Source organism: Grammomys surdaster, unplaced genomic scaffold (genome assembly GCF_004785775.1).
Source record: "Grammomys surdaster isolate TR1022 unplaced genomic scaffold, NIH_TR_1.0 62, whole genome shotgun sequence".
Classification (NCBI taxonomy): domain Eukaryota; kingdom Metazoa; phylum Chordata; class Mammalia; order Rodentia; family Muridae; genus Grammomys; species Grammomys surdaster.
The window spans coordinates 126,630-152,943 of record NW_021604564.1 but is presented as its reverse complement, the minus strand read 5'-3'; the positions used below and the strand labels follow the sequence as shown (position 1 = coordinate 152,943).

General features: G+C 51.3%; 3 protein-coding genes across 5 annotated transcripts; all 3 read right to left on the bottom strand.

Moving 5' to 3' along the window:
* Positions 1 to 466: 466 nt before the first annotated feature.
* On the bottom strand, positions 467 to 7,237 carry Shd (Src homology 2 domain containing transforming protein D). 2 transcript variants are annotated; one of them, XM_028764414.1, is made up of 7 exons: positions 7,030 to 7,237; positions 6,042 to 6,388; positions 4,654 to 4,762; positions 4,400 to 4,576; positions 3,557 to 3,665; positions 3,190 to 3,309; positions 467 to 933 (listed from the first exon to the last, which is right to left on the bottom strand). In XM_028764414.1, exons 2-7 carry the CDS (start codon positions 6,318 to 6,320, stop codon positions 693 to 695), a joined length of 1,035 nt encoding a protein of 344 aa, XP_028620247.1. In that variant the 5' UTR covers positions 6,321 to 6,388; positions 7,030 to 7,237; the 3' UTR covers positions 467 to 692. The 2 variants fall into 2 exon arrangements, with proteins under 2 accessions (XP_028620247.1, XP_028620254.1); XM_028764421.1 differs by having other exon boundaries at positions 4,654 to 4,759.
* A 2,259-nt stretch (positions 7,238 to 9,496) lies between these two features.
* Positions 9,497 to 19,394, bottom strand: Yju2 (YJU2 splicing factor homolog). 2 transcript variants are annotated; one of them, XM_028764434.1, is made up of 8 exons: positions 19,261 to 19,394; positions 17,527 to 17,627; positions 16,098 to 16,242; positions 13,990 to 14,124; positions 13,614 to 13,795; positions 13,005 to 13,125; positions 11,149 to 11,278; positions 9,497 to 10,254 (listed from the first exon to the last, which is right to left on the bottom strand). In XM_028764434.1, exons 1-8 carry the CDS (start codon positions 19,282 to 19,284, stop codon positions 10,148 to 10,150), a joined length of 945 nt encoding a protein of 314 aa, XP_028620267.1. In that variant the 5' UTR covers positions 19,285 to 19,394; the 3' UTR covers positions 9,497 to 10,147. The 2 variants fall into 2 exon arrangements, with proteins under 2 accessions (XP_028620267.1, XP_028620273.1); XM_028764440.1 differs by lacking the exon at positions 11,149 to 11,278.
* A 2,090-nt stretch (positions 19,395 to 21,484) lies between these two features.
* On the bottom strand, positions 21,485 to 25,609 carry Ebi3 (Epstein-Barr virus induced 3). The gene is made up of 5 exons (XM_028763951.1): positions 25,219 to 25,609; positions 24,545 to 24,674; positions 24,082 to 24,260; positions 22,178 to 22,332; positions 21,485 to 21,885 (listed from the first exon to the last, which is right to left on the bottom strand). The coding sequence occupies exons 1-5, from the start codon at positions 25,283 to 25,285 to the stop codon at positions 21,730 to 21,732; spliced, it is 687 nt and encodes a 228-aa protein (XP_028619784.1). The 5' UTR covers positions 25,286 to 25,609; the 3' UTR covers positions 21,485 to 21,729.
* Positions 25,610 to 26,314: the final 705 nt, after the last annotated feature.

Genomic DNA, 26,314 nt, shown 5'->3' with positions numbered 1-26,314 from the left:
TGGATCCTTACATACCCTTAGTGGGCCCCAGGATGGCCTCTTCTCATGCAAGGAAAGGAAAGTTGAGGGTCGGAGCTATCAGCATGTACCGTTGTTCTGTGTCTGCACATCACCTTGAAGTGACAAGGGCAGTGGCTGCTTTCTCTTCCTTCCTCTGGATTTCTCAGGTGTAGGGGAGGTGTGTGTGGGGGGCAGGGATGATAGATGTCTACCTAGGAGGCCAAAGGTCCAGCTGCAGACTGAGATGAGGCAGAGCTGTCCCTGACTCTGGGGACATTGAACTTCTAACCCCAGCTGGGTCCCTGTGACAAAGGCTTGGGCCAGCTTTGTCATTCTGTGCTCAGTACCCACAGGCATCTGTGCTGGGCATGGCTTTAGGGATACTCCAGGGTCTGAGTGGTCACCTCTCCTGCTGAATCAGGAGTCTCTCCCCATAGCCCCAAAAGAACATTAGGGAATGACAAGGTTTTAAGATTAACTTTTATTACATTTATTTATTAATTTATGGTATGTGACTTGTTTGTAAATCAGAGGACAACATGTAGCTCCTGGCTGCCACTCTGTGGATTCCTGGGGTTGAACCCAGCAGGCCTGGCAGTAGCGGCTTTCTTCACTGCCAAGCATGCTCACAGGCCCTGATCTGTAGCATCCCACCAGAGGGCATTAAATGTGGCTTGGAGGAAGTCTGTGTGTCACGGGCCCCCCTGTCCCCTCTCTGGCCTAGCAGCCAGTGTGCAGGGTCCTTGAGAGCTCTGGCTGCTGGTGACAGGATAGAGCAGGGCCAGGTGCTCTACACCTTGCACAGGCAGTGGGCGGGCACTGTAATGCAGGACCAGCTCAGGCACGCTGGGGAAGGGCCCACTGTGCTGTCCTAGTACCACCTGGTTCTCCCGGGTCCTCGCGAATTTCAGGTGCATGGAACCCTGGTTGCTTCTGTGGGACAAGGCAGAGCATGGGTCCCCAGACCCACTAACCTCTCCATCTCTCCACAGGTGCCTTCCTATAGGTGCAGGTAGGCACTGGGCCTCCAGGGTCACCTCTGGCAGCCCCACCCAGAACTGACAGTCACAAGTTCTTGACCACTACTGTGTGTCTTTCCCTTTGAAGCTAAGTTCTGGGCCAGTCAGAGGGACCAGAGAGTGAAAGCACTTGCAGCCAGGCTTGATAACTTCAGTCTGATTCCTCAGGACCCACATAGTGGAAGGCAAGAACTGAACCCCAAAAGTCATCTCCTGACTGCCACACCCACATGCACACAAAAATAAAATAAATGTCTCAGCACTTGAAAGGTAAAGGTAGTCAGATTGCTACAAATTCAAGACTCAGGACTATCCTGAACTACATAGTGAGTTCTGGGGCAGCCACAGCTACATGGTAGGGCTTCCTCCTCCTCAAAATAAATAATTTAAATAAATACATTATTTATTTATTTAATGCCAGTACTTGGGAGGCAGAGACAGGCAAACTCTGTGAGTTTGAGGCCAACCTGGTCTACTTAGTGAGTTCCAGGCCAGTCTGGGGTCTGCAGTAAGACTACTTCCCTCAGTGCTCAGCCTGGCCCTGATGGCTCTCAGCTCAATCTGGATGTCACTTCTGTAGAGAATCCTTCCCCTCACAGCCTCTCATCTTCCACAATCCTAGTTAGGAACTCAAGATCTACGCAGGGCCCAGGTTCAACAAGGAGGGGACACTGGAATACAACAAGGAGGGGACACTGGGACAACAGATACTTAATTGATGTTGAGTCAGTGAAGAGACTGCTTCTGCTGCTGTGCCCCCTTTAAAATTTTTTAAAAATTTATGTACATATGTATGTTTGTATTATGTGTATGTATGCATGCATGTATGTGTATGCATATATGTGTGTATGCACATGTATGAATGTATGTGTGTATGTATGCATGTGTATATGTGTGTATATGTATGTGTGTGTATGTATGTGTGTGTTCATGCACGTATCAGGGGTACACATGTGGAGGTCAGAGGATACCTTGTGAACTTGTCGCAGTCTGTTCTCTCCTTTCATCATATCAGTCCTCAGATTGAACTCAAGTTCTTCAGGCTTGGTGGCAAGCACCCTTACCCACTGAGCCATCTTACCAGCCTGGATTTACTTATTTATTATTTTATTTATTTAATTTTTGTTTTGCTTTGTTTTTAGAGACAGCGTTTCTCTGTATAGCCCTGGCTGTCCTGAAACTCACTATGTAGACCAGGCTGGCTTGGAACTCAGAGAGATCCACCTGCCTCTGCCTCCTTAGTGATAGGATTTTTAATGCCACCACTGCTCAGGAAATTTTAGTGTGTGTGTACCTGCAGTACCCATAGTGACCAGAAAAGAAAAAAAAAGGTGTCATATTTCTTAGGGCTGAATTATAGGCAGTTGTGAGCCTCATGATGTAGGGGCTGAACCCAGGTCCTCCTGAAAAACAGCAAGTACCTTGACACTGAGCCTCCTCTCCAGCCCCCTTCTCTGTTTTTTGTTTGTTTGTTTGTTTTAAAGATTTTATTTATTTTATGTGACTATACTGTTGCTGTCTTCAGACACACCAGAAGAGGGCATTGGATTTCATTACATATGGTTCTGAGCCACTGTGTGGTTGCTGGGAATTGAACTCAGGACTTCTGGAAGTGCAGTCAATGCTCCTAACCTCCTAACTACTGAGCCATCTCTCCAGTACCCCCCTTCTCTGCTTTTATTAAGATAGTCTCATGTAGCCCAGAAAATCCTCCTGCCTGCCCCAACCCCGGAGGACGACAGGCCATGTGACCCTGCACTAGACCCACACTTTAGGTTACCCTTTCAGGCATCTTTAGGAACTAGAGCCTCAAACTCAAGTGCTTTTTAGAACATTCTGAGAATCTGTCTTTAAACAGACACTAACAGCACCATTTCAAGTTTTTGACAGGACATTCAAAAGAACTATAAGAACCTTGGGCATTGGTTCCCAGGACAACCAGAGGTTTGGATCTCTTGTTAGGCTTCCAAGCTCATTCCCTGTTGGACCCATTTAGTCACTGGCCCAGAAGCCCCACCCATCTGCCTGGAAAGCCCACCCACTTTCCAAAAGCCCCACCCACTGGCCCAGGATCCACGGCCACTACTGCTGGAGCTCTTCCCACTCTCCCCGAGCTCCACCCACTGGCCTGGGAGCACCAGCCCAGTGTGTCCCTAAGGCTGGGTCTCACCTGAGAGACAGAATGCAGTCCTGAGCTCTGGTCTCGCTGAGCCGCACGAGGTAGCTGCCTTCCTTGCAGAGAGATAGAAGGTTCTCAGCCTCTGCTCGGCTTAGGGGTCCATGAAACCACCTGGGCAGGGTAGAGATAGACACCTCAAGAAGGGCAGCAGACTTCAAGCAGCTGAGGGAAGTGAAGGGACAGGATCCTAGGGCAAAGCGAGACAATTTCCTTGGACATGATTAGTGGGGACCAGCCTGAGCTACATGAGACCTTCACCAAAGAAATGAATAAATGACTGAATGAATAAATGAGGCCCCAGCTCCCCTACAGATCAAAGAGTCCTAGGGGCCACCATTCCTCCAGGGACTGCACTCACGGCTGCTTCTCCAGGGCCAGGGCTGTATCCACGCGCTCTGAAGGCTGTGGTCTCCAGGGCTCCTTGGTGGAGCGTGGAGTCCGTTCCCAGTCAGGACCATCAAATTGCACTGGCAGAGGGTGGAGAGAGGTTAAGTCCCATTTGCTCAAGGGGCAGAGAAAAAGCTCTCCAAAGGGATTTCAGTGATGGGAATATAGTCTAAGACAGGACAGGATTGACAGAGGAGCTGAGATTGGTCTTTGGAAATGAAATGGCAAGGCCACCCAGAAATCAGGCACCATAGTAGGCAGTGTTTTGACTGACAAACCAGAGCACAGGGGGTGTGGCCAACAGGGGTAGGTTATAAGTTTGTAATCAGGGTTCCCTTCAGTGGTAAAGGTGCTTGTGGGGAACCTGGGCAATTGGAGCTTGATCCCCAGGACACACATGGCAGAAGGCAAGATCTGGTTCAAGTCATGATCCCATTTCTTCCCAACCTGGGTTATTTGATATTCTATAGGTTGTTCCTATTATCCCTTTACTTGATTTAGCAAGGAATTGTCTGACCCCAAACCCATCACTGGACAGCTCCTAAAATCCCCACTCTGCCTTTCACTAGCTCCTACAAACCTAGCCTATTCCAGTGCTGAGTCTACAATCACCCTGCTGGGTTGGTCCTATAATGAGCACAGGTTCCCAAGACCTCAGAAAACAAGTGATTCCCTTCTACTCTAGAAGTCTTTTCTGTTCCCCACAGTAGATATTTTCTCTGGGGAAGAACTGGCAGATGTCAGCAGCTCACACATTAGTGAGAGCTGAGGAACTGGAGGGAGGAGCCCTTGGAGGGGCTTGGCCTCAGCATACCTGCGAAAGCTCTGGAGATGTGATCTTTCTTCCATTCCCAAGGTTGGTCATATTCATCTTCTGGCCTCTCATCCTCCAGGGGCCTCCAGCTCTGGCCTGAAGACCCTCCATCTTCTGGTTTTGTATCCTGTTCCTCATATGGAGTATCATAAAGCTGGACAGCTCTGCTTGGCTGTTCTGGGGTGGGATGGAGGACACTGGTCACCTTCCCCTCCCAACAGGACATTCCCACACCCCCAGCCATGATTGCTCACCACTGGAGACGTTCCAGGAATCATAGGGCTCCATGTACCCATTGTTGGGGGCTGGTGGCTGAGGCTGGGCATCAAAAGGGTCTGAGTACTCAGTGTCTGCTTCCAGCTGCTGGGAAAGGCTGGGGCTAGCTCTGGATGACCCTGCTGTGAGATACTGTTCTTCCTTCCTTCCTTCCTTCCTTCTTTCCTTCCTTCCTTCCTTCCTTCCTTCCTTCCTTCCTTCCTTCTTCCCTCCCTCCCTCCCTCTCTTTTCTTTTTTTAAAAAAGATTTATCTAATGTCTATGAGTACACCATTGTTCTCATCAGACACACCAGAAGAGGGCATCAGATCCCATTACAGATGGTTGTGAGCCACCATGTGGTTGCTGGGAATTGAACTCAGAATCTCTGGAAGAGCAGTCAGTGCTCTTAACCACTGAGCCGGCACTGTACTTTCTGACTGCCCTTGCTGAGCCGTTTCACACTTTTCAGAGTTAGGCTGGTCAGGAAGTCTCACATGTATCCTCCTGTCCCTGCCTCACAATGGCTGCTGGGGTTTCAAGAACATGTTGCTACACTCAGCTCTTTAAGCAGGTTCTGGGAATTTGAATCCAGGCTTCTCTCTGATATTGTTCTAATACTAGCCCTTAAGCCCTTAGTAAGGACATAGGCCTATTTTACAGGTGAAGAAACAGAAGCAGAGAAAGGGTTAGTAACCTGGGCAGGGTCACACAGCTGGTTGAGTATGAGGCAGGCTTTGGTCCCAGTCTTATATCTCTGTGTTCCCTCCTCCTCTCATGTCTCCCTCTTCCAGAGATTTGTGGGGCAGGAGGATTACCAAACTCAACCCAACCCAACCCAACCCAACCCAACCCAACCAAACCAACAGAGCAGTGGTTCTGGACCTTCTTATTAACACTGCAACTCCCAACCATATCATTTTGTTGCTTCTTCATAAGTGTAACATTTTTATGAATTATGATGTTTTATTTATTATCTCTGTTTTCTGATGGTCTTAGGTGACCCCTGTGAAAGGGTCATTCCATCTCAAAGAGTTCTCAACCTGCAGTAGAGCAAAGTAAGGCATGCACCAAGTCCAGCTTCCATCATCCACAGCATAAACAGCGACTGTGACACATGCCTGTCATCCTGTAACACACGCTTCGGAAATGGAGGCAGGAGGATCAGGAGTTCAAACTCACTGTAGTTAGTTTGAGGTCAGCCTGGGCTACGTTGGACCAGGTCTCACACAAAACGAAAACACCTACCCTCTGTCTCTCTGAAGGGAGAATGGGCCAAAGGGGACGCTGGCTAGCCCAGAAGGTCTTAGACTCCCCAGGGGGCGGGGGATCAGGTCGGGGGGGGGTGTGTGATAGGGACAGAGCACCTGCCCGTGTCCACCACGCACCTCTTCCGCCGGGCTGTCCAGCAGGGCCTTGGCCCTGGCCATGTCGGCAGCTTCCACCTTGATCAGCCGGTGCCTGGGAGAATTGTACTTGGGGTCGCCGGACCCGGTGATCTCTGGCTCGGGGCGGCCATTGGAATCCTCATAGGGGTCCTCGAAGTCCAGGTTCTTCTGTTCGCGGTAGGCCCGCAGGATGTCACTCTCAGTGTAGTCGGGGGTGGGCGGCTGCGGAGGGGGCCTCCGGCTGCCCAAGTTCAAATAGTCTCGGAGCCACTTGGCCATTGGTGCCCCCAAAATATACTGGTGTCAAACAAGGGCCTCCATGCCGAGCTCTGCAGCTTGTCCTGGAACTGGGGGGAGAATGGATGGAGGGGAAAGAAGAGGAGGGGGAGACAAAAGGGGGAAGAAAAAGGGAGAAGAGAGAAGAAGAAGATGACAGGGAGATTGGAGGTCAGAAGTCCTTGGCTGGGCTCTGAGCAGAGGGGGCAGCAGGTGGCGACCCTGGTACTACAGAACCCTGGGTCTGTGGGAACTGCAAACTTTAGGGTCTGTGTGGCAGGTGTCGTGTCAACAGGGCTGTTCCACATTCCCACTTCAGCTCCACGCATAAAGTTGTCACAGGCTGAGCCACCCCAGAGGATCGTACTCCCTGTGGGGCTGCTGTCAGATCCCGCAGGCCCCACCGGTCCGAATTCCAGAAGTCCCCGAATCTCTTGACCTCTGATACTTCACCCCCCACCCCCCATTAGTTTTCCCTATCCTTTAATCTCTGAACCTCCGGATCCTTTAACTCCCCCTCCGGTATCCCTTAACTCCTGTCCCACACCACCCCCTGAATCTCTTAACCTCCCCATCCCTTAACTGTCTGCAACCCGCCACCGCACAACAAAAGGGACTTAAGCCACTGGGTCCAGGCCTGGGTTCTCAGGGCCACCGGAGAGGCGAGAACACCCGCGTTCCATCGGGCCCCGCCCCCGCCCCGCAGACAGACCTGCAGACCTCACACTTTCTGTGGCTCCGGGGTGGAGGAAGCAAGACCTGGACCCTGGAGGGTCCCCGAGGACGAGGCCACCGGTACGGGGACCGAGTCACCCTTGGGACCAGGGCCGGGCAGGGATTGGGCGAGAGGCCTGAGCATCGCGCAGGGTCGCGGCAGGAGGTGGCGCAGGGTGGGAGGCGTCGTCCGCGCTGCGTCCGTCGCTTTGTGCCGGGCGAGGGGGAGGGGCAGGAGGCTTCCGCAGCTGCGGGTCCACGAGTAGAGGGAGGGAGGTGGGCTCAGACCTCAAGGGCTGGAGATAGAGCTGAGAGGTCGAACCCCAAGGAAAGGGCGGGGAGTACTCAGCCAGAGTGACCCAAAAGCCATGGCCAACGAGCTGTATGCCTTAGTCTCCCCAACTGGTAAGCACTGACATTAGAGAGTTACTGCTCAGGGTATGTAGCCCAGGCTGGCCTCCACCTCAGTTGCAGCAAAGGATGATCCCAAACTCCTGATCCTCTTGCCTCAGCCTCCCAGTATTTAGGGATGACACTCCAGGCTTCGTGCATGATAGCCCTACCGACTGAGATGTTGAGGTTGGGGAAACTGAGGCATAGAAAGGCTGTGTGTGGAGCGATACTCAAGCCACTCACCTGTCCATCTGTGCCTGGACAGCTCGAGGATGGCACTGGTAGCTCACAGAGTGAGCACTCATCCTCTTGCCCACTATGAGCTCTGCTTTTCAGGCGGGGAAACTGAGGCCTAGAGCCAGCACGGTATCTGGAGTAGGCTGAGTCCCCCTGACCACACACTCCTATCTCTGTCAGGCAGAGTCCCCAGGGGCCACCAGATCCCGTGTGTGTGGGTGTAGTTAGCAGCTGGTCAAGAGGCTCCTTGCACGGAGCCTGACAACTGTACTCGTGGCAGGAATAGCATCAGGGGCCCCGAGGCAGAATAAAACAGGCACTTGACTTTCACCTCAGAGCCTCCTTTGGGGAGCAGGAGGGTGTGTGCGTGTGTGTGCGTGTGTGTGGGTGCATGCGTGTGCGTGTGCGCGCGCGTGTGTATGCATGAATATAAGAACAGAAGAAGCCAGAACTGTAAACTCTTCTTTCTGATGGGGGAAGGAGGATAATGGCAACTACCCTGGGCATCCCTTGAGGATGACTTGGAAGATAGGATAAGGGCAGCCTGTATCACACTGATTCCGGATTGTAGTTCACATGCTCTACCACTGCCCCTTTTAGAAGTACAACCCAAGAGCTGGGGGCAGCTGAGAGGGTAGTGTTGGCCCCCAGCACCTTAAACCCAAACAAAACCCCAGGGGAAAACATGGCATGAATGGATTCTACAGCGTATCACAAAGGCCATGTAACCTGCTGCACTGTAGTTCCAGAACACCTCACTTCCCTGTGCCTCTGCCAGCACTCATCAGTCAGTCCTGTCTCTGCCTTGGCTGTTCTGAATATCCCACCATGGAATCTCACACAGATTGTACCCTGTTGGTGGTATGGGATGGAACCCTGTTCTTGTTCAGAGCTGTGAGACTGTTCCATACCAAGGCATATATCAGCATTCAGAGTATACACTGGGCAACTGGGGCCTCAGGAAACAGCAGGATAAGACTCCCCACCCCTCAAATCTGGAAAGGGGAAGTATGCTAAAGCATGGGGGACATAAGGGGAGGCACTCTGGTCCATAGCAGGACTTTAAGGTCATGCTACATAGTGAGACCCACTCAAAACCCAAAAACCCAGGCATGTATGTGTAGGACCAAAACACTCTAGCTGACAGGCAGATGGGTCTTGCCCAACTGTGGTGTGGTGGCAGATGCAAGGCTTGCTCTCAGAAGCTTCCAGTCTGGAGGGTCCCAGCTTGAGGGAGGCTTCAGGATCCTGCCTTTACTGGTTACTAGAGTGATGGAAGTACACACTTGCTTCCTTGAGTTCACAGTCTGAATGAAGAGGCAAGTCACTGACTTTCAAGGTCTCCAGGCTGATGGAGGAAGCACAGCCTGACTGCAGGGCCCCAGTCTGGGGGTGCCGTCCAGCTGCTTCAATTTGGAGGGACAGTCGCATCTGGGACAAAAAAGACCTCTCAGATGCAACTGCAGAATGCCATCCCACCCCTTGCTATGCAGCTTTGTTACCCTGCAGGGACCAGACTTGTAACCAGCAGGCAGAGGGCTGGGGGTGGGTGGGGGTGGGGGGAGGCTGGTATAGCCAGTATCTGAATGCCCAGGGCAGGAGGTGGTTCCCTTTGCCAGGGGGCCCCAGGGAGCTGATGGAGGTGACAGATTAGACCTGACAACTGAAAATATGACAGCTACAGAGCTGGGGGAGTGGAGGTCAGCAGGACAGAGCTCCAGCCAGACCCCAGGATATCCCAGATCTTGGTTTGGGAAGCCCCATCCCCAATTCGGTGTGTGTGTGAGAGAGAGAAGGAAGAATCCCCATGGGAAAAGCAGACTCCAACACGAAGATTTCACATTTAAGATCAGGTTAGTGGTTTGGTCTTTGATCCCAGCACTGGTGAGGTAGAGAGCATGGCTAAGTAAGTCAGCTTCTCCACAGCCACACTCTGCCTGGATCACTTTGTTCTACATAACAGATTCAGCCTCAATATTATTTTCTTATCATCGTATCAGAACAGACTGATCTAATCCCAAATTCTGAATGAAGGACATATGCTGAGGGGCCTGGCCCAGGGCGTGTGGCAGAAACCCTAGGTATTAAGCTCTGGGTAGTGCCCTGCAGCAGGCAGGTTCTCTCCACATGCTCTGTTTTTCAGTTGGTTTTCCATTCTTTCTTCTTGCTTTTCACAGTACTTCTGTGTTGCACCTTGTGTATGCTTGGGAGCTGGCACCCAGGGCCCCTGGTCCCTGTCCCATGTCAGACAGTGTTCAGATCTGTGGCCAGAAGGGATCGGCCGACAGGCCCCACATAACTCAAGGACTGAAGGAGTGGAGCGGGCTGTGGGTGGTGGGTGCTGGGTGCTGGGTGCCTGGGGACATGGCTTCTCCACGCCCTGCCGGACCCACGGCAGAAGTGGTCCTGAGGCCTTGGCTGAAGGTGTTTGCTTGATCCCATCACATTTCTTGGGTCTGTGGTGCCACGGTGGGCACCACTGATGCTTAGCTGTCACTGTCCTCGCTGTCCCCATATGCACCCAGCTGGCTCAGGGAGGAGGTGCCAGATGTCTGGGGTGTACGGTTGGCCGCCTTCCTGCTCTCAGGGGCACCTGTGGGGAGAACAAGTCAGTCCAGGGAAGTGTGTCTAGCTTAGAGGGCCCTGTGATCGGTCACCCCAATCCTAAACTGGGCCAGAGAGATCCTGCCCAAGGCAGTTGAATGTCCACAGGACACTGGAAGACTGTCAAGGGTCAAGTGCTGCCAAGGGCCTCCATGACTAAGAGGGTGCACAGGGGAGGCTCCAATACTGGGCTTGCTGTGTGGCTTTCAGCAGTGGATAACCTTCTCTGTGCATTACAATCCGCCTTTGACAAATGTTAATAGCGGCAGTGACAACTATGTCAAATGTCTCTACATTTGGTGGAATTATTCAAACGCCATTAAAGGACACTAAAGCTGCAGGCCATATGAGCAGCACACTAGCTACACTATCTGGAGTCCCTTGATACTGTGAGACCTGTCACAGGGCACATTTAGCTATGATGTGACTTCAATTCCAAGCCTTTGCTCCCTTTTTCTTTTTTTCCTGTTTTTTTGTTTGTTTGCTTGTTTTTCAAGACAGGGTTTCTCTGTGTAGCCCTGGTTGTCTTGGCACTCACTCTGTATATCAAGTTGGTGTTGAACTCAGAAATCCTCCTGCCTCCTAAGTGCTGAGAATAAAGGTGTGCGCCACCACCACCCAGCTCCATTTTGGTTTTTGAGACAGTCTCATGTAGCCCAGGCTGGCCTTAAATCCCTATGTAGCTGAGGCTGATCCTAAACCCCGATCCGTTTACCTCCATCTGGTGCTGTGTGACAGGCTGCTGGGTAAGCCTCTGCCCACAGAGCTGCAGCCTCACTCTGGCCTCAGGCCTAAGAGTCAAGCCTCACCCTGCCCACCTCATGAACCCTTTCGACAGTACCAGATGCACTGTTGCCACCCATGGCTGCTGAGGGGGACTCACCAGTGGTGGTGGGCACCAGGACCTGCTCCGAGCACCCATTGGCTTCCGTCTTTACCTTCTTTGGTACAACTAAGCCTGCCAACTGTGCTTTGCTGCACAGGGCCTCTGCCCTCCTCTTGGTCTTTGGTACCTGTAGGGACCATGCACAGCTGTTGTCCTTCTGGCCTCCCTGACCTGGCTCTGTGGAACCAGTTTGTCTATCAAGTCTGCCCTAGCTCTAAATTCCTACCTGAGTCCCCATGGCCTGTCCTTCACCTCACACTTTGCACTTGATTTCTCATCTGCTACCCATTTTCATCCTGTGAACTCCTAGCCACCCCTCAATCCCTATCTCAAGCATCTGCTGTATGCGTGGTCTTAAGGAGTGTGTCTATCCAGTGTCTTGACCTCTCTTGATCAGTGTCTCCCTAGTGCTGGGCTAGGACCTTCCTTAGCCCAAGCCAGCATTAGCTCCCGGCACACAGCAGATGCCTCCCTAAATGCTGATGTGATAGACACACGCATGCTGCTGCTTAGGGCTCTGGGGTGTGAAGTACTGAGGTGTAATGTGCAGCCCTGTCACCCCAGCCCATGGGAGGCTCAGGCAGGACTGTGGATTCAAGGTTAGCCTGGGCTGTGCAGTGTGACCTTGTTTCAAAGAAAAATAAAGCAACTAGAACCAGAGCAAGTCTGGACTCCACATGGAAAGTTGGATGTGCCTGAGTAGAGGGTCCAGTGGGTCCTGCCTGGAGCACAGGGTGCAGCTTGAGTCTTCAGCACCCACAGAAGAGCTAGGCACAGCAGCATGAAGCTGTAGGTCCAGCAGGAGAGTCCTGGGAGTCAATGGGCCTGGCACACACAGCTGCCACAAGAGGAAACTCTTTCTCCTAGGGTGGAGAGGTGGTGAGGCTATCTGTTGACCTCCAAAGCCTGGAGTAATGTGCACTGGGACTCACAGCTAGATGCTATCTGCAGAGACTAATGCTCTGGAAGGCAGAAGAAGCTAGAACCTTCAAAAGCTGAGGCCAGGGCAGCTGGAGAGATGGCTCAGAGGTTAAGAGCATTGGCTGCTCTTCCAGAGGTCAATTTCCAGCAACCACATGGTGGCTCAGAACCATCTGTAACGGGATCTAATACCCTCTTCTGGTGTGTCTGAAGACAGCTACAGGGTACTCATGTACATAAAATAAATAAATCTTTGAAAAAAACAAAACAAAACAAAAAAAACAAAAGCTGGGGCCAGAGCTGCTGCAAAGTTCTGGATGCACCCAGGACTGTGATGAGACTTAGGGAGAGCCCTTTATCCTTCACAGCCTGTGTGCCAGCTTCTGGTTCTGTGGGCCTTTGTGCTGTGTACTATGCATCCATGTGGAGAAGCCAGAGGCTAACACAGCTGTCTCCATCAGCTGCTGTTCACCATGGTTTTGAGGCAGGATTTGTGATTTGTGTATTCCATCTAACAGCCCAGAACCCTTCTATCTTCTCTTTCCCAGCGCAGGATCCCAGGTCTGCTGGGCTTCATCTGGCTTTGGTTTTTGAAGCATGATGAGGCTGGCCTTACCCATGAGAGCCTCCCCCCCCCCCTGCTGTCCCTGCTCCCAGGTGCTGGGATTTAGGATGCATGTCAGCAGCATACTCAGCTTTGTACATGGCATTGGGCCAAGCCCCAGTCTTGCTTGTGGGGCAGGCGCTTGACTGAGGACCCTCGTTCTCGATGTTTCACTGGCTAGTCCCTCCCTCAGGTTCAGAAGCATGAAGCAGAGCAGAACAGCCATGCTGTGGGCTGTCTGTCCTGTTATGAACAATAGACCCACTGCCCATGATTTCTGTGGCCATTCAGCCTGGGTATGCACACCCTACACCCTGGCCTGGCTTACCTCATTGAGGATGGCTGTGCAGTTGGGTCTTGTAGCTGCCTGTGGTCGGGAAGGTGGAGCCTCATCCTCTGAGTCGGAGTCCTCCAGAAGCCTTCGATGGCGAGCCTCCTCCAGCAAGGCCCTATGGGATGGATATAGTGAGGATGTACTGCAAGGGGCAGTCTCCAGGGCTGCTGCCTCTTCCTGCTCTCCTGATGTTGGGGACAGGGGCTCCACGTTAACAATTTTGAGGGCAGTGGCTGAGTGGCTGAAGATGGCTGGCACATGGGAAGCCCTGGGTTCATACCCAGCACCACAAAAATAAGCAAACATATAGATGGGTGTGGAAGCACATGGCTACTTCCCCAGTACTGGGGGGTGGATGCAGGATGATCAGGAGTTCAAGGCCATCCTTGGCTACTTAATGATTCTGAGCCCAGAATGGGCTACATGACACCCTGTCTCACACAACAAACCCACAGCCATGGGACAGAAACAAAGAGCCAGAGTGATGGCTATGGGACAGTGGGTCTCAGGGGTCCCAGCAGCTGTGCTTCAGTAGAGTCTGAGGGGACAGGAAGAGGGGAAGGGCAGCTGTGGAGACATCCAGAAGGGCCTGGCCTGGCTCACGCGGTCTCACGCTCATCCTCTTCCTCCTGATGCCGTTGCCACTGCTCTTGAGACAGGCGGTGCTGCAGCAGCATGGCCTCGAAGTCCACATGCGCCTGCCGCTGGTTCAGGTCTTTTAGCTCTTGCAGGTTTTCCAGCACTTCCATCTCCAGCTTAGAGTCCTTTGTACGGTTCTCTAGGACCTGGGGACACAAGAGCTGGTGAGAGGGTGCAGGGGTGGGAGAGGGGAGTGCAAGGGATGGGGTGTAGGGACAGGTGACAAGTGCAGATGGAGAAAGGGGACATGATGGACAGGGGTGGCAGGTAAGGGGGCACCTGGGAGGGGTGCAGGGTGCAGGAGGAGTGCAGGGGCAAGGTGCTGTGGCCTAGGGCTCACCTTCATGGGGTTGTTCAGTTCCTCATCCTCTCGTTCCTTCTGCACACGCTTCTCTTCCTCCTCTAGAAGTTTCTCGGCCTGGAAGTTGCGTGTGGCTCCATGCTCCATGGTGTAGTCTGTGTTCTCTGGGTCTGTCTGTTAGGGCAAGGGCAGAAAGGGGAGGGGAGAAAATGGCTCCCGGGTGGTAGCCTGGGCCCCTTGTGTACATTTCTCTATTCCTTCTGCCAGTATCTGTGCTTACTCCTTTGGTGACTTTGGGCCTTTCCTCCCAATGCCCACATCCTCTGGAACATTCTGTAGCCATAACAAAACACCTGACTCTCTCATGGACTCCTATCCCCTTATGTACACTCTTGCACCTCCCTCCATCTTTGCCCACTCTGGACCTGTAGCCTTATGCCTCTGGGCTGTGGGGCAGTAGACAGTGCCACCAGACAGAAGAACTGGTAAGGTTGTACCAAGTTCAGAACCCCAATAAATCTTATAATTGAGAACAGCAGGAGTTCCAACTAGCTCCTGACCAAGTTCCTGCCATGGAGCATGTGACCATGACACCCCACTAAGAAGACCATGACAACAGGTCACATGAAAACCTAGAGTTATTCATGTTAATGATGTTATCTAGATAGGCCTGGAGTGTTTAGCCAATGAATTTCCCTTCCTGGGCATCTCTTTCTGCAAAAGGTTATTTAATCTCTGGCTCACCCTGAGTAAGATGTATGCATCCTCAGCTGGCATGAATAAAACAGTTTGGACAAGCCCTTGATCAAGGACTGCCACGGGGGTGGGGGTGGGGATGGGAGGAAGAGACCTTTATCATACAGAGCCGTGCCTAAATCTCTTGAAGAGTGCCCCTCTGTACATTTGGCACTTGGAGCCAAGTGGTATCCCCCAATCTGGAGCTCACTGCAGACTTGTAGACTCCATCTTGGACTCCATTTCACTTTCCCTGAGCAGTGTGTTGGCAGCCCCGTACTCCAGCAGCAAGAAGAACCGCAGCCTAACACCACTGGTTTCACACACCTCCCCCCCACCCCCAGCGAGCAGCTGCACACCCCAGCACTGAGGCAGAGACACAGAGTGACCATGCGCTGTGTGCTCATCCAGCTTTACCTTCTTGCTTACAAACTACAGATGACCCATGTGCTGTGCGCCTGTCTGGGCGGTGGAAGCAGGGGGCTATAAAGTGAATGAGGCTAGCCTGGGCTACAGAAGACTTTACTCAAAAATAAGGGGATGAGGGGCTAGATCCCTGGCTGCCACTGCAGAGGACCTGGGTTCAGTTCCCAATACTGACACGGTGGCTCAAAAACTCTGTTAAGTCCAGCTGCTGGGGACCCAACCCCATCCCTTGTGGTCTTCTTGGGCACCAGATACCCAAATGTTCAGACAGATACACATGTAAAATAAAATGTAACTTCTCAAGCTTATGTTTTGTGCACTTTAATCAAATCCTGTTTTTTTAAGCTTAAAAAAAAAAGCTTACAGGGGTTGGGGATTTAGCTCAGTGGTAGAGCGCTTGCCTAGCAAGCGCAAGGCCCTGGATTCGGTCCTCCTCAGCTCTGAAAAAAAAAAAAAAAAAAAAAAGGCTTACAGTGAAAAAACAAAAACCAACCAAAAAAACCAAAAAAACCCACAGCCTCTAGTGGTGCAGACTGGGAAGAGCACTCTTTCCCTTCTCCCATCTTTCCCTGAGTACTCAGGCCTTTGTGCCTGGGCAGTGGTTCAGGTAGAACCTAGTGTATGTGAAGCCCTGACCTCCATCCCAAAAAACACCAAGGAACAGAAGAAAATCATGAGTTTTACCCAAATGTGGTGGCATATGCCTGCCAGTCTAGCATTCTAGAGGTGGAGGCAGGAGGATTAGGATTATGGTCACCCCTGACTACATAGGAATTTGAGTTCAGCCTGTGCTACAGGAGACTGTCTCAATAAAGCAACAAGGCCCAGAACAGCGTGACTTTTCCTGATCCCACAACACATCCCACACCTTGCATACATGCAGGTGGGCAGGTTATTCTGTGTGGGTTCTGCTACAAGCACCTCCCCAACACTCGGTCCTTTTGTGGGGTGTCCACAGAGGGAAAGGTAATGAATGAAGCCCCTACCTTGAAAGTGATCTCCGCCAAGCAGCGAGTGCACTTGATGTAGAATCGGAAGATTGGCAGGCCCAAGTATGCCTCATTCTGGACTGTTTCCTTTCGTGCATTGAACTTCTTCCCCTTGTAGATGTATTCTCCACATGTCTTACATCTGCAGCCAGGGCAGGCACGTGAGTGTCTCTGCCCTCTGCTCCAGCACCCAATGGCAGCATACGTACCTTAACAGGTAGGAGGGTCTGCCCTGCCTGGGTGTACAGAGCTTCTGAGACCTGCCCAGGGAACAGCAGCATCCTGATGCTGGCTGCTCCTCCCTTCCTGCCCTGGCTTACTGCTGTTCCTACAAACACCTTTGGCTTCATCCTACCTCAGGGCCTTTGTTCTGCAGTCCTCACAGCCTAGATTCTAACACTTCCCTGACTGCCAACTGGCAGACTGCCGGCCCTGCCTGCGTCCTTGTGTTACTAGAGGATGGGTATGATCCCACCCCTCACTAGCGTGTGGGGGTCAGCAGGCTCCCGTCGACCCCAGCAATGACAGGTGCCTGACGACTGCCTGCTAGAGTGCGGTGGTGTGATGAGAATGATCCCTAAAGAGTCATATATTTGAATGCTTAGTTACCAGGGAGTAGCACTACTGGTAAAAAAAGGATTAGAATGCCAGCCTTTAATCCTAACACATCTCTGAGTTCCAGGACAGCTATGGCTAAACAGAGAAATCCTGTCTTGAAGAACCAAAAAAAGGGGTGGGGGGAGGAAGAGGAAGTTGACTAGGAGGTGTGGCCTTGCTGGAGGAAGTGTGTCACTGGGGGTAAGCTATGAGGTTTCAAAAGCCCAATGGCACATCCAGTGTTTCTCTTTCTACAACTAGTTCTCTAGCACCATGTCTGCCATGCTCCCCACAGTGACGATAATGGATTAGCCCTCTGAAACTGTAAGCAAACTCCAATTAAATGCTTTCTCTTCTAAGAGTTCCCATGTTCACAGTGACTAAAACAGGAGCAAACAAAGACATGAAAGACAAGATATAATCAACTAGTCACACAGACAGCTTCTCCATTCTCAGTCACTGACTGATTAGGACTCTCACACTAAGTCAAGTGTGCATAACTGTTTGATTCAAAGCTGGCTGAACCCAGGAAAGTGGGGGATGAGGTCCAAGGGAAGGCTGGCAGCCTGTCTGGGATGAGATAGGAGCCAGGCTCCGTCAGTAGAGAACCTAGTGACAGATCTCAGGCAGAGCCATAGGTGGTGCCAAGGCCCTAGGCAGGAGGAGGACTGCCACTAGAGGGTCCAAAATTCTGCAGGGCCAAGTGTCATTCTGACTGCCCACTGAGACCGTGTTATAGGGCTGGGGACTCTGTGAGGTTGGGACTCTCGTCCTTGTTCACTGTTTCTCCAGAGACTCAGCCTCTAGCCTCATGTCCCCAGGGATTCACCTCATATTGAATGGGGCCATCAGCCGCACCACATACTGCCGGTCCTTGGGGAGCTTGAGTTTCGGGATCTTCGATGGGTCAAAGTCAGGTGGATAGTATTTCTGTGGAGAGGAGAGTGTTGCTGTTTTCGGTGCTCAGATCCCATATGGGTAGAAGTGGGGTCTGGGAGCCATGTCAGCAGACACAGGATGCCCTGGTTTTAGGGATCTGCTCAGGATTCAGCTTGCTGGAGCCTTTCCAGACATGAGCTGTTTGAAGCACAGCCATGAGGAGAAGTTGGGACAGGGAGGAGGAGTGCACAAGTTTCCAAGACAGGTCTCAGTGTGGTGGGTCACTTTCTTGAGCTGTGACATGTCTTCCAGGGAAGGTTCTAGAGGCCCAGGGTTTGCAGTGGAGGTGGGCCCCTGCTGCCTAGCACATGGTAAGACTCTAGACACTCATAAGGAAATGGAGGCCGGACATAAATCAGACCTTGTCAATGGTGGTCTAGCTTACACTAGGGTACCACACAGGCTCCCAAACACCATCCCAGGGCAAAATCTGGCCAGCAAATCTCCTTAGGGAGAATAGGCTCTGGCCTCTTTGTGTGCTTGGGAGGGTGGGGTGAGGCACACAGGGACAACCACCCTGGGTTACAGGCATGTCAATGTCCAAACCTATCACCCAGCACCTGGGAATCTGAGACAGGGGTGCTGAAGAGAGACAACTCCTCTTCCCTTCAAAAAAGTAAAAAAAAAAAAAAGAAAGAAAAAAAGAAAAAAAGAAAAAAAAGAAAACTATGTGGATCACCAACAAGGAGGCATTCTGCTTTTAACACCTACTAGCAACCAGGCCCACGGGAGAGGAAGCTGTCTCCCTGTTTGAAGAAAGCTTTGCTAATTTAGGAGGTCGATAGGAATGATGGTGTACAGCTGTCATACTAGCACTTAGAAGGCTGATGCAGAATTGTGAGTTTATAGTTAGCCTGGGCAGTGCACACAAATGTGGTGCACAGACAGACACGAAGAAAAAACAAAATGAAAATAAACAAATCCTTTAAAAAGTGAATACAGCCCAGCGCAGGTGTACAGGCCTTTAACCCCAGAAACTGGGGAGTCTCAGGAAGGTGAGTCTCTGAGTTTGAGGCCATTCTGGGCTACACAGTGAAACCCTAACTCAAAACAAACATTTAAAAAACAGATCCAGGAGCCGGGCGGTGGTGGCGCACGCCTTTAATCCCAGCACTTGGGAGACAGAGGCAGGCGGATTTCTGAGTTCGAGGCCAGCCTGGTCTACAGAGTGAGTTCCAGGACAGCCAGAACTACACAGAGAAACCCTGTCTTGAAAAACCAAAAACCAACCAACCAAACAAAAAACCCCTCAGATCCAGGAAATGGTGAGCAAAATTTTTCAAGAGAGGAGTTTGAGTCACCCCAGAAGCCCCAACATGGTGTAGAAAACGTTGCAAAAGGTTTCGGATATTCATTCAACAAAAGCTGGGACAAACTGAGGCTACCAACAACATTCCCTGACCTGGGGGCAGCCCACAAGAAGCAGTCCCGCCCCTAGAAAAGCGAACCCATAGTTCCCTTTGAAAAACCCAATCGGACGAAGTGACGTAAGCGCCGCTTCCCTGGTGTTGATTGGAAGGAAAAAAAAAAGCTAACGAAGGAAATGGCCGGAAGGAAGCACGCCTCTCCCAGAGCCCTCGCACATTACACGCTCTGTAGAAACATCTAGACTCTGAGCACTTACGTTTAAAACTTTCCGTTCCGACATCTTCGCTTCCTGTTCAACGAACAAGCGAAGAAGCTATTCTCTTAGTCCTCCTGGAGTTTCTCCGATCAGGCGCCGCCGTGTCGCCACTTCCTCAGCCGTCTTACTGGGTGCTGCTTACCCGCTTTACCGTTCTCATTGGCTGCAGTCTTTGTCGATCCAAGCCGTGAGTGCGATTTCGTTCCCTTCCGAGTGCCGGTAGGTGAAGCACTGTATAAAGGTTCCGGGACTTGTGGATCCCGTGCGTACACGTCTGTTGCACTGGAAGGATGGAGAAAACTCCCTGGGATAATAACATTTTCTCTCGCACCATTGCTCTATTGATGCTGTTTGTTTTTGACCCAGGGTCTCACTGTATGTCCCCTGGTTGTCCTGTAACTCACCATGTAGCCCAGGGTGGTCACAAACTAACGGAGATTCTCCTGCTTCTGAGTTCTGGGATTAAATAATTAGAGGCCACCATGTCCCGTTCTGGTGTTCATTCCGTCATTTCGGGTCCTGGGGATGGAACCTATGGTCTTTGCATATGCCAGGCAGGCACTCTACCACAGAATACCACCTCTCACTAAGATGCCCAGGCTGGCCTGGGACTGACTCTGCAGCCCAGCTTGGCCTTAAATTTGAATCAGTCATACTGCAAGCCTCTTGGAGTAGCTGGAATCAGTGACTTGCTTGGTTTTCATTGTGTTATGTTGTGGTTGGTGTGTGTGTGTGTTTCTTCTTTTATGAGAGGAACTCACCACGTAATCCAGGCTGGCTTTGAAAACTCAGTAATCCTCCTGCCTCTGCCTCCCAAGTGCTCGGTTTATAAATAAGAGATACTATGACCAACTCTTTTTACTTTTTCTTTAAAAAATAGTTTCTTTGCAGTTGTTTTGTTTTTTTGAGACAGGGTTTCTCTGTGTAGTGCTGGCTGTCCTGGAACTCAGTCTGTAGACCAGGCTGGCCTCTAACTCACAAAGATGCGCCTGTGGCTGCCATGAGTGTTAGGGATTAAAGACATGCACCATCACTGGCAGGTTTAGTATCGTTTTTACATTTGTTTATTTATTATTCGTGCATACAAAATATGACAAACCCCAGTATTGAGCCCAGCCTGTGACCTGGGTATCCTAGGCAGGGGCTCCACCCCTGAGCCCCACCCCCATCGCTCCTCCTCCTCCTCCTCCTCCTCCTCCTCCTCCTCCTCCTCCTCCTCCTCCTCCTCCTCCTTTTGGTGTTTTTGAAACAGGATCTCTAGCCTGGGCTTTAGCTTGCCACCATTCCTCGATATCCTCATTTCAACAAGGCTGTACTTCGTCCTGTTTGGCTCTTAGCTGGGAAAACAGGCACTAGATATGTGTCCCCAACATTCTCCTTCAGGTAGCTCCTGCCCCATTTCCTTTTGCAGGGCCTTGCACCTTGCTCTACCCTCTCTCTTTCTCCCACTTACATGCTCCCTAACCCTCCCCCCTTATGCACTGTACCATGTGGTGTTCCTTCTGGAAGCTAGCACCATTCTGTGTCCTCCCAGGCTCCTGACCCTTGAGCCACACTAACTTCTTTTTGTCATGAAGGCCTTGTTTGGGTGCCTGTGGAGATGACTCAGTTGGTGAAGCCTTGGAGATATGAGGTGCTGAGGTGTGCTGTGTTCACACAAACACAGACAAGTCCCAACGTCACTCACTCCATGGATACGATGGAGAAACAGGGTTAAGAGGAAGGGGCTCTTGTGCTGGAGCATAGGCTGTTGAAGCTGAAGACCCAGCAGCCACACTTTGTACCTGTTACTCCTGCTTCAGGGGCTCTGGCGCCCTCTTCTGACCTCAGTGGGGACTGCACATACCACCAGACATTTGAAAATAAAATTAAAATATTTAAAATTTAAAAATGGACAAAGAGGAATCTTACTTTTTGGTTTTTTTTTTCAAGACAGGGTTTCTCTGTATAGCCCTGGCTGTCCTGGTACTCACTCTGTACACCAGGCTGGCCTCGAACTCAGAAATCTGCCTGCCTCTGCCTCCCAAGTGCACCACCACTGCCCGGCTATGAATCTTACTTTTAATAGTACTTCTTATTGGGTGGTTGTGCATGTCCTTAATCCTAGCACTTAGGAGGCAGAGGCAGGCTATCTCTGTGAGTTCAAGGATACACTGGTCTACAGAGCCAGTTCTAGGACAGCCAGGGTTACACAAGAAACCCTGTCTTAAAAAAAAGAAAAAGATGATGATTCTTATTTAATTGGTTTTTCTAATTAAATTCCATTTAAAGCTCACAAAGCCCCGCACTGATGACACGAGAAAGACCACCCCACAGGTTTGGAAACTGAGGTCTGGAGAGGTCAGGTGGGTTACTCAATGCTTCGGAGCAGCCGGCTTCATGCAAAGTCAGGATTGGAACTCAGGACAGGCCACTCAACCACCTCAAGTAGACGACATCAGACTCTGATTTCAAGGATCCAGTCCCTCTTCAGAGCTTCTGGGGCGCCTTCTCTACTTGCCCAGGGAGGCTCCAGTCACTTGGTTTCCCATAATCTGTGAGGTCCTGGGCTGACACCTGGATACAGTACTTGGCATGGGGTTTCGCGTTCCTGAGGGTGAAAGTCGTGGCTTCAATGGGTCCCACCTGTGGGGAGAATGAGTGTCAGGCCACTGCAAGGAGGAGGTTGGAAGGACCACAATGCATTGAGGAACTGGGGAGCTGGCTTGGTGGGTAAAGGGCTTGCAATGAGTTCGAATTCCCAGCAAGCAGGTAAAGCCTACTGGTGAATCCCACCTGTATCCTCTGTGCTCCCACAGAAAGGCGATAAGCGGAGACAGGAGATTACCCAGTGGGACCCAGTCTCAACCAGCATCCACCCCTGTGCTCCGCGTAACTCCTCCTTCTTCCAGACCACGCCCCCTCCCGCGCACTTCACCTGGCGGAAGTGAGAGGCTCCTTGGCGCCGGTAGCGGAGTCGGTACTTGAGAGAGAAGATGTCCGGGAAGGGCCAGGAAGCAGGGGGATGCCAGAGCACCTGCAGGCGCTGCCCCGCTGTGCGCAGGCGCACACCTTCCGGCGGGTCGGGCTTGACTGGTGGGAGCAGGACCTGGGTCAGGGTCGGCTTTACTGGTTCATCCGTCACACACTAATTCCTTCATTTGTGACCTGCTTTCACCCTCAGACAGCTAGTCACGTATTTCTCCGTCCTTCCATTCATTCATACTCACACCTCATTCTTTCACTCATTCGCTAAATTCTTCACTAATTCATTCCTTTACTCACCATCTCACTCACACATTTATTTATTGTTTGATTCAAGTGCAGATTTGTGCCTGGATTCATTAACTCATTCATTTACACTTATCATTTATACACTCACTCATTCAGGGATTTATTTCCACAGTCATTAGGTCATTCACTCATTCACTCATTCGTGAATTCATTCATTCACTCCCTAATTGAGTCATTCATTTGTTCATGCACTCAATCATGTCATTCATTCATTTACTCATGTCCTTCATGTATTCATTATGCCTTATGTCAGTTATGCCATTCACTCATTCACTAAGTCATTCATGCATTCATTCATTCACTAAGTTGCCTGTGTTCACTTATGTCATTTATGCATTCAATATGTCAGTTAGGCATTCATTCTCTCACTATGCATTCATTATGTCAGTTATGCATTCACTTATTCATTATTAAATCATTCACTCATTCACTCTATTAGTCATGCATGCATTCATTTATTCCTTCATTCATCTATCTGCTCAAGGAAAAGCATTTGCTGAATCACTCTCATCACTGCTGATGGAAGTCACAACAGGCACACAGGCAAAGACATGTTCAGAGTGCAAGTCTCCAGTGGGCTGAAGGGCTTTTCTGAGATACAATTCTGATAGCATAAGTCTGTGCTAGCAGACATCCAGTGCATCCGCACAGAGCATTTCCATCACTCCACCTGCTTCTAGAACATGACAACACATGCCATCTTCCTGTCCCTGTCTGGTACTCTGCACTCACAGATCTCCTGTCTCTAGATTCCTCTGCACTGCAGCCCACTCTGGGCTGCTCACTGAGTGGGGTGTCCTCAAGGTCTCACCACAGGGGTTGGTGCCAGAGCCTCATTCTTCTTTAGGGCTGAGTAATTTTCCTCCATGTAGATGAACATCGTGTGTCCATCTATCCATGGGAATACACGGGGCACTGGTCTTCTGGATGCTGTGAATAATGTTGCCAAGGATTTGTAGGTATGAACATTTTTGTTTCTGTTGAGCAGATACTTAGGTGTGGAGTTCTGAGATTGTGTGGAGACTTCATGTTTAAACCCTTGAGGGCTGTGTAGCCTTTCACGGACCTGTATCAGCTTTGTTCTTGGCTTTCTTCTCTGAGACAGGTGCTCAGGAGTGACCCTGACATGCCCTGTACGTGATCTGTAGACCAGGCTGGCCTTGAATTCTCAGAGATCTGCCTACCTCTGGGATTAAAGACCTGTACACCACCCCTGCCTTTCATCCTCTCTTAACTGTGACTATTGCTTATGTTTAGTGATATACTTTTGGGGAGGCCTCACTGAGGAGTGTTTAATGATATACTTTTGGGAGGTCTCACTGAGGAGCCGACACTGGCGTAGAGACCTAAGAAGGCCAAGGAAGGAAGCATTGCAAAGACCCTGGGGGAGGATGGAGCCTGAGGTGTTGGGGCAGCAACAGGAGACCTGTGAGACTAATAGAGCCAAAGAATGGAGGCTGCAGGGACCAAGCAAGGGGGAGGGGGGGAAGGGAGGGAGGAGCCATGGGATGGAGAAGGAGGAGAGGGGCAGGGAGGACAGACACTTACTGATTTGTTCAGCCACAAAGGCTAGGAGGCTGCTGCTGACACCACCAGGGTGCACTGCAGTGACATTTAGCATGTAGGGCACTGTGGAGAACAGGTGCACGTGGGGGATGGTGCATTGGGAGGCCTGGGGTGTCCGTTGTAGGCAGGGCTGGCTCTGCTGTTGGGTGGCCACACCGAGACTGCATGGGAAGTACCATGGAGAGTCATGAAAAGAACCTGGGTGCTGGTAGGGCCCCAGGTCACCCACAGCTGACCTTGGGTCACACTCAGGGGGTGACATGCTCTGGGGGACATAGGGGCTGTGGATTCTGAAGAACTCCCTAGAATACCCATCCCCCCACACTTATTCTGCTGTTTAAGAAGCAGGCTCCCATGGGGCCTAGGCTGCCTCCTACCCTGAGTGGATCAGGACATCAGAGTCTCTGGGGTCTCAGCCTCATCCTAAACCCTCTCATTCTCTGACCTGTAAGTGGCAATGAAGGACATGGCTCTGGTGGAGTTGGGAGCCTGGAGCAGTGTCCAGGAGCAGTCCACGGCCACGGGGTACCGAGAAGCATGGCATCGCACTCTGGGCTGGCTCAGAGCCACTAGAGCTGGAGGAGACAAAGGAACGTGAGCTTCTGTATGCCTTGTAGGACTCCTCCGTTAGGCACAGAAGCATGAGCTCCTGTACCTACTACAAAACCCAAAGTTCTCAGCTCAATTTCTAGATGAGAAAACTGAGTTTTTTTTCTAATTCCCCTTCTCTCTTTTCTCCTTCTTCTTTCTCCTCCTGGAGGGTCTCACATAGCCCAGGCTGGCCTTGACCTCACTATGTAACTGTGGATAACCCTGAACTCCCGAGCTTCCTGCCTTAGCCCCTGAGTGTTTCCTGGCAGGTGTGCCCCACTATACCTAGTATCTTCTACCATTTCTGTTCTACAGCTGTTGAGTCACAACGGTGAGGCTTCGGGTTTCTGAGAGGCCTGGATAAATGGGGTTTTGCTTCTTCATGCCTCAGTTTTCCCATCCTTATAGTAGAATGAGAACAGGTCTAATTGGTATAGTTCCCACCCTATTGCAGATATGACCTCAAACTGAATGTGAAGGGCTAGTTCCCTCCGCCCAGGAGCCCCAGTCCCCGCTGTGTTCACCTACCTGTCCCAGTGTTACCAGGGGAGCAGCTGGCCCAGAGGGCAAGTGACAGAAGGAGCAGCTTGGACATGCTCTGTGGCACTGTTCTTTTGATCCAAGTTAGTGACCCATCAGAGAAGGGCTGGAAGCCTGGGGACCTGCACAGGGAACCTGGCCCCAAGTAAGGACCTGCCCAGTGTGGCTCAGTCGCCCAGTGTATAGGGCAGAAGATGGTGATGGTAACGGGAACCCCGACTCTGTCACCAGCTGCTGTGTGTGTGTGTGTGTGTGTGTGTGTGTGTAAAGGCCTTGAGGTAGGGGGAGGGCCCCAAAAGGGAGAAGTCACTGAGTGGCTTCCCTTCCGGCTGATGGCCAATGGGGAAGCCCCAGGAAGGGGTATGAAGCAACTGAGAAAACAGAGACAGAATCAGGGAGGGAGAGAGGGGGGCAGGGGGGAGGGGGGCACAGAAAGACAGGGGGCGCTGTTCTAGAAACTGGGTGGTGTCCCTCTCACACAATCTCTCCAAAACTGTGTGAGGCTCCAGACAACAAGGAGCAGCTACTACCTCCAGATAGTCCCCAACTCCAGGGCCACTCTGAACTGTGCAAGACACCTGTGCAGAATACCCAAGGAAACCCCCATGGAGAGGCTGGAGTCTCTGGGAACTCCAGGTCACATGTGTCCCTTCAGCATCAACAGAGCTCAGAACCACCTCTCACCCCCGGGGGATTTGGGGGATTTGCCCAGAAATGGGAAGAGGCAGAAGTAGGGACCCTGCCGGGAAGGTGACAAAGAAAACTGGAAAGTCAGGCATAACAACAGCCTTTGTCACCCCAGCTGGATGTGGGGGCTGAGACAGGAGGATGTCTGTGAACTTAACTCCAGCCAGACACACAGGGAGACTGCCATCTCAAAATAAAAAAAAAAGAAAAGAATAGTAGATGTACAGGGCTTTGAGTTCAACTTACACACACACGAACACTACCACCAAAAGAAAAAAAAACAAACCCCGAAAACCCCCAGGTGAACCAAAGTATTGAAATGAAGAAGAATGAGAGAATCATCTGTAATTATGTATTCACTCTTTAGCACTGATAGGAAGAGAGCCCAAGGCCTCAA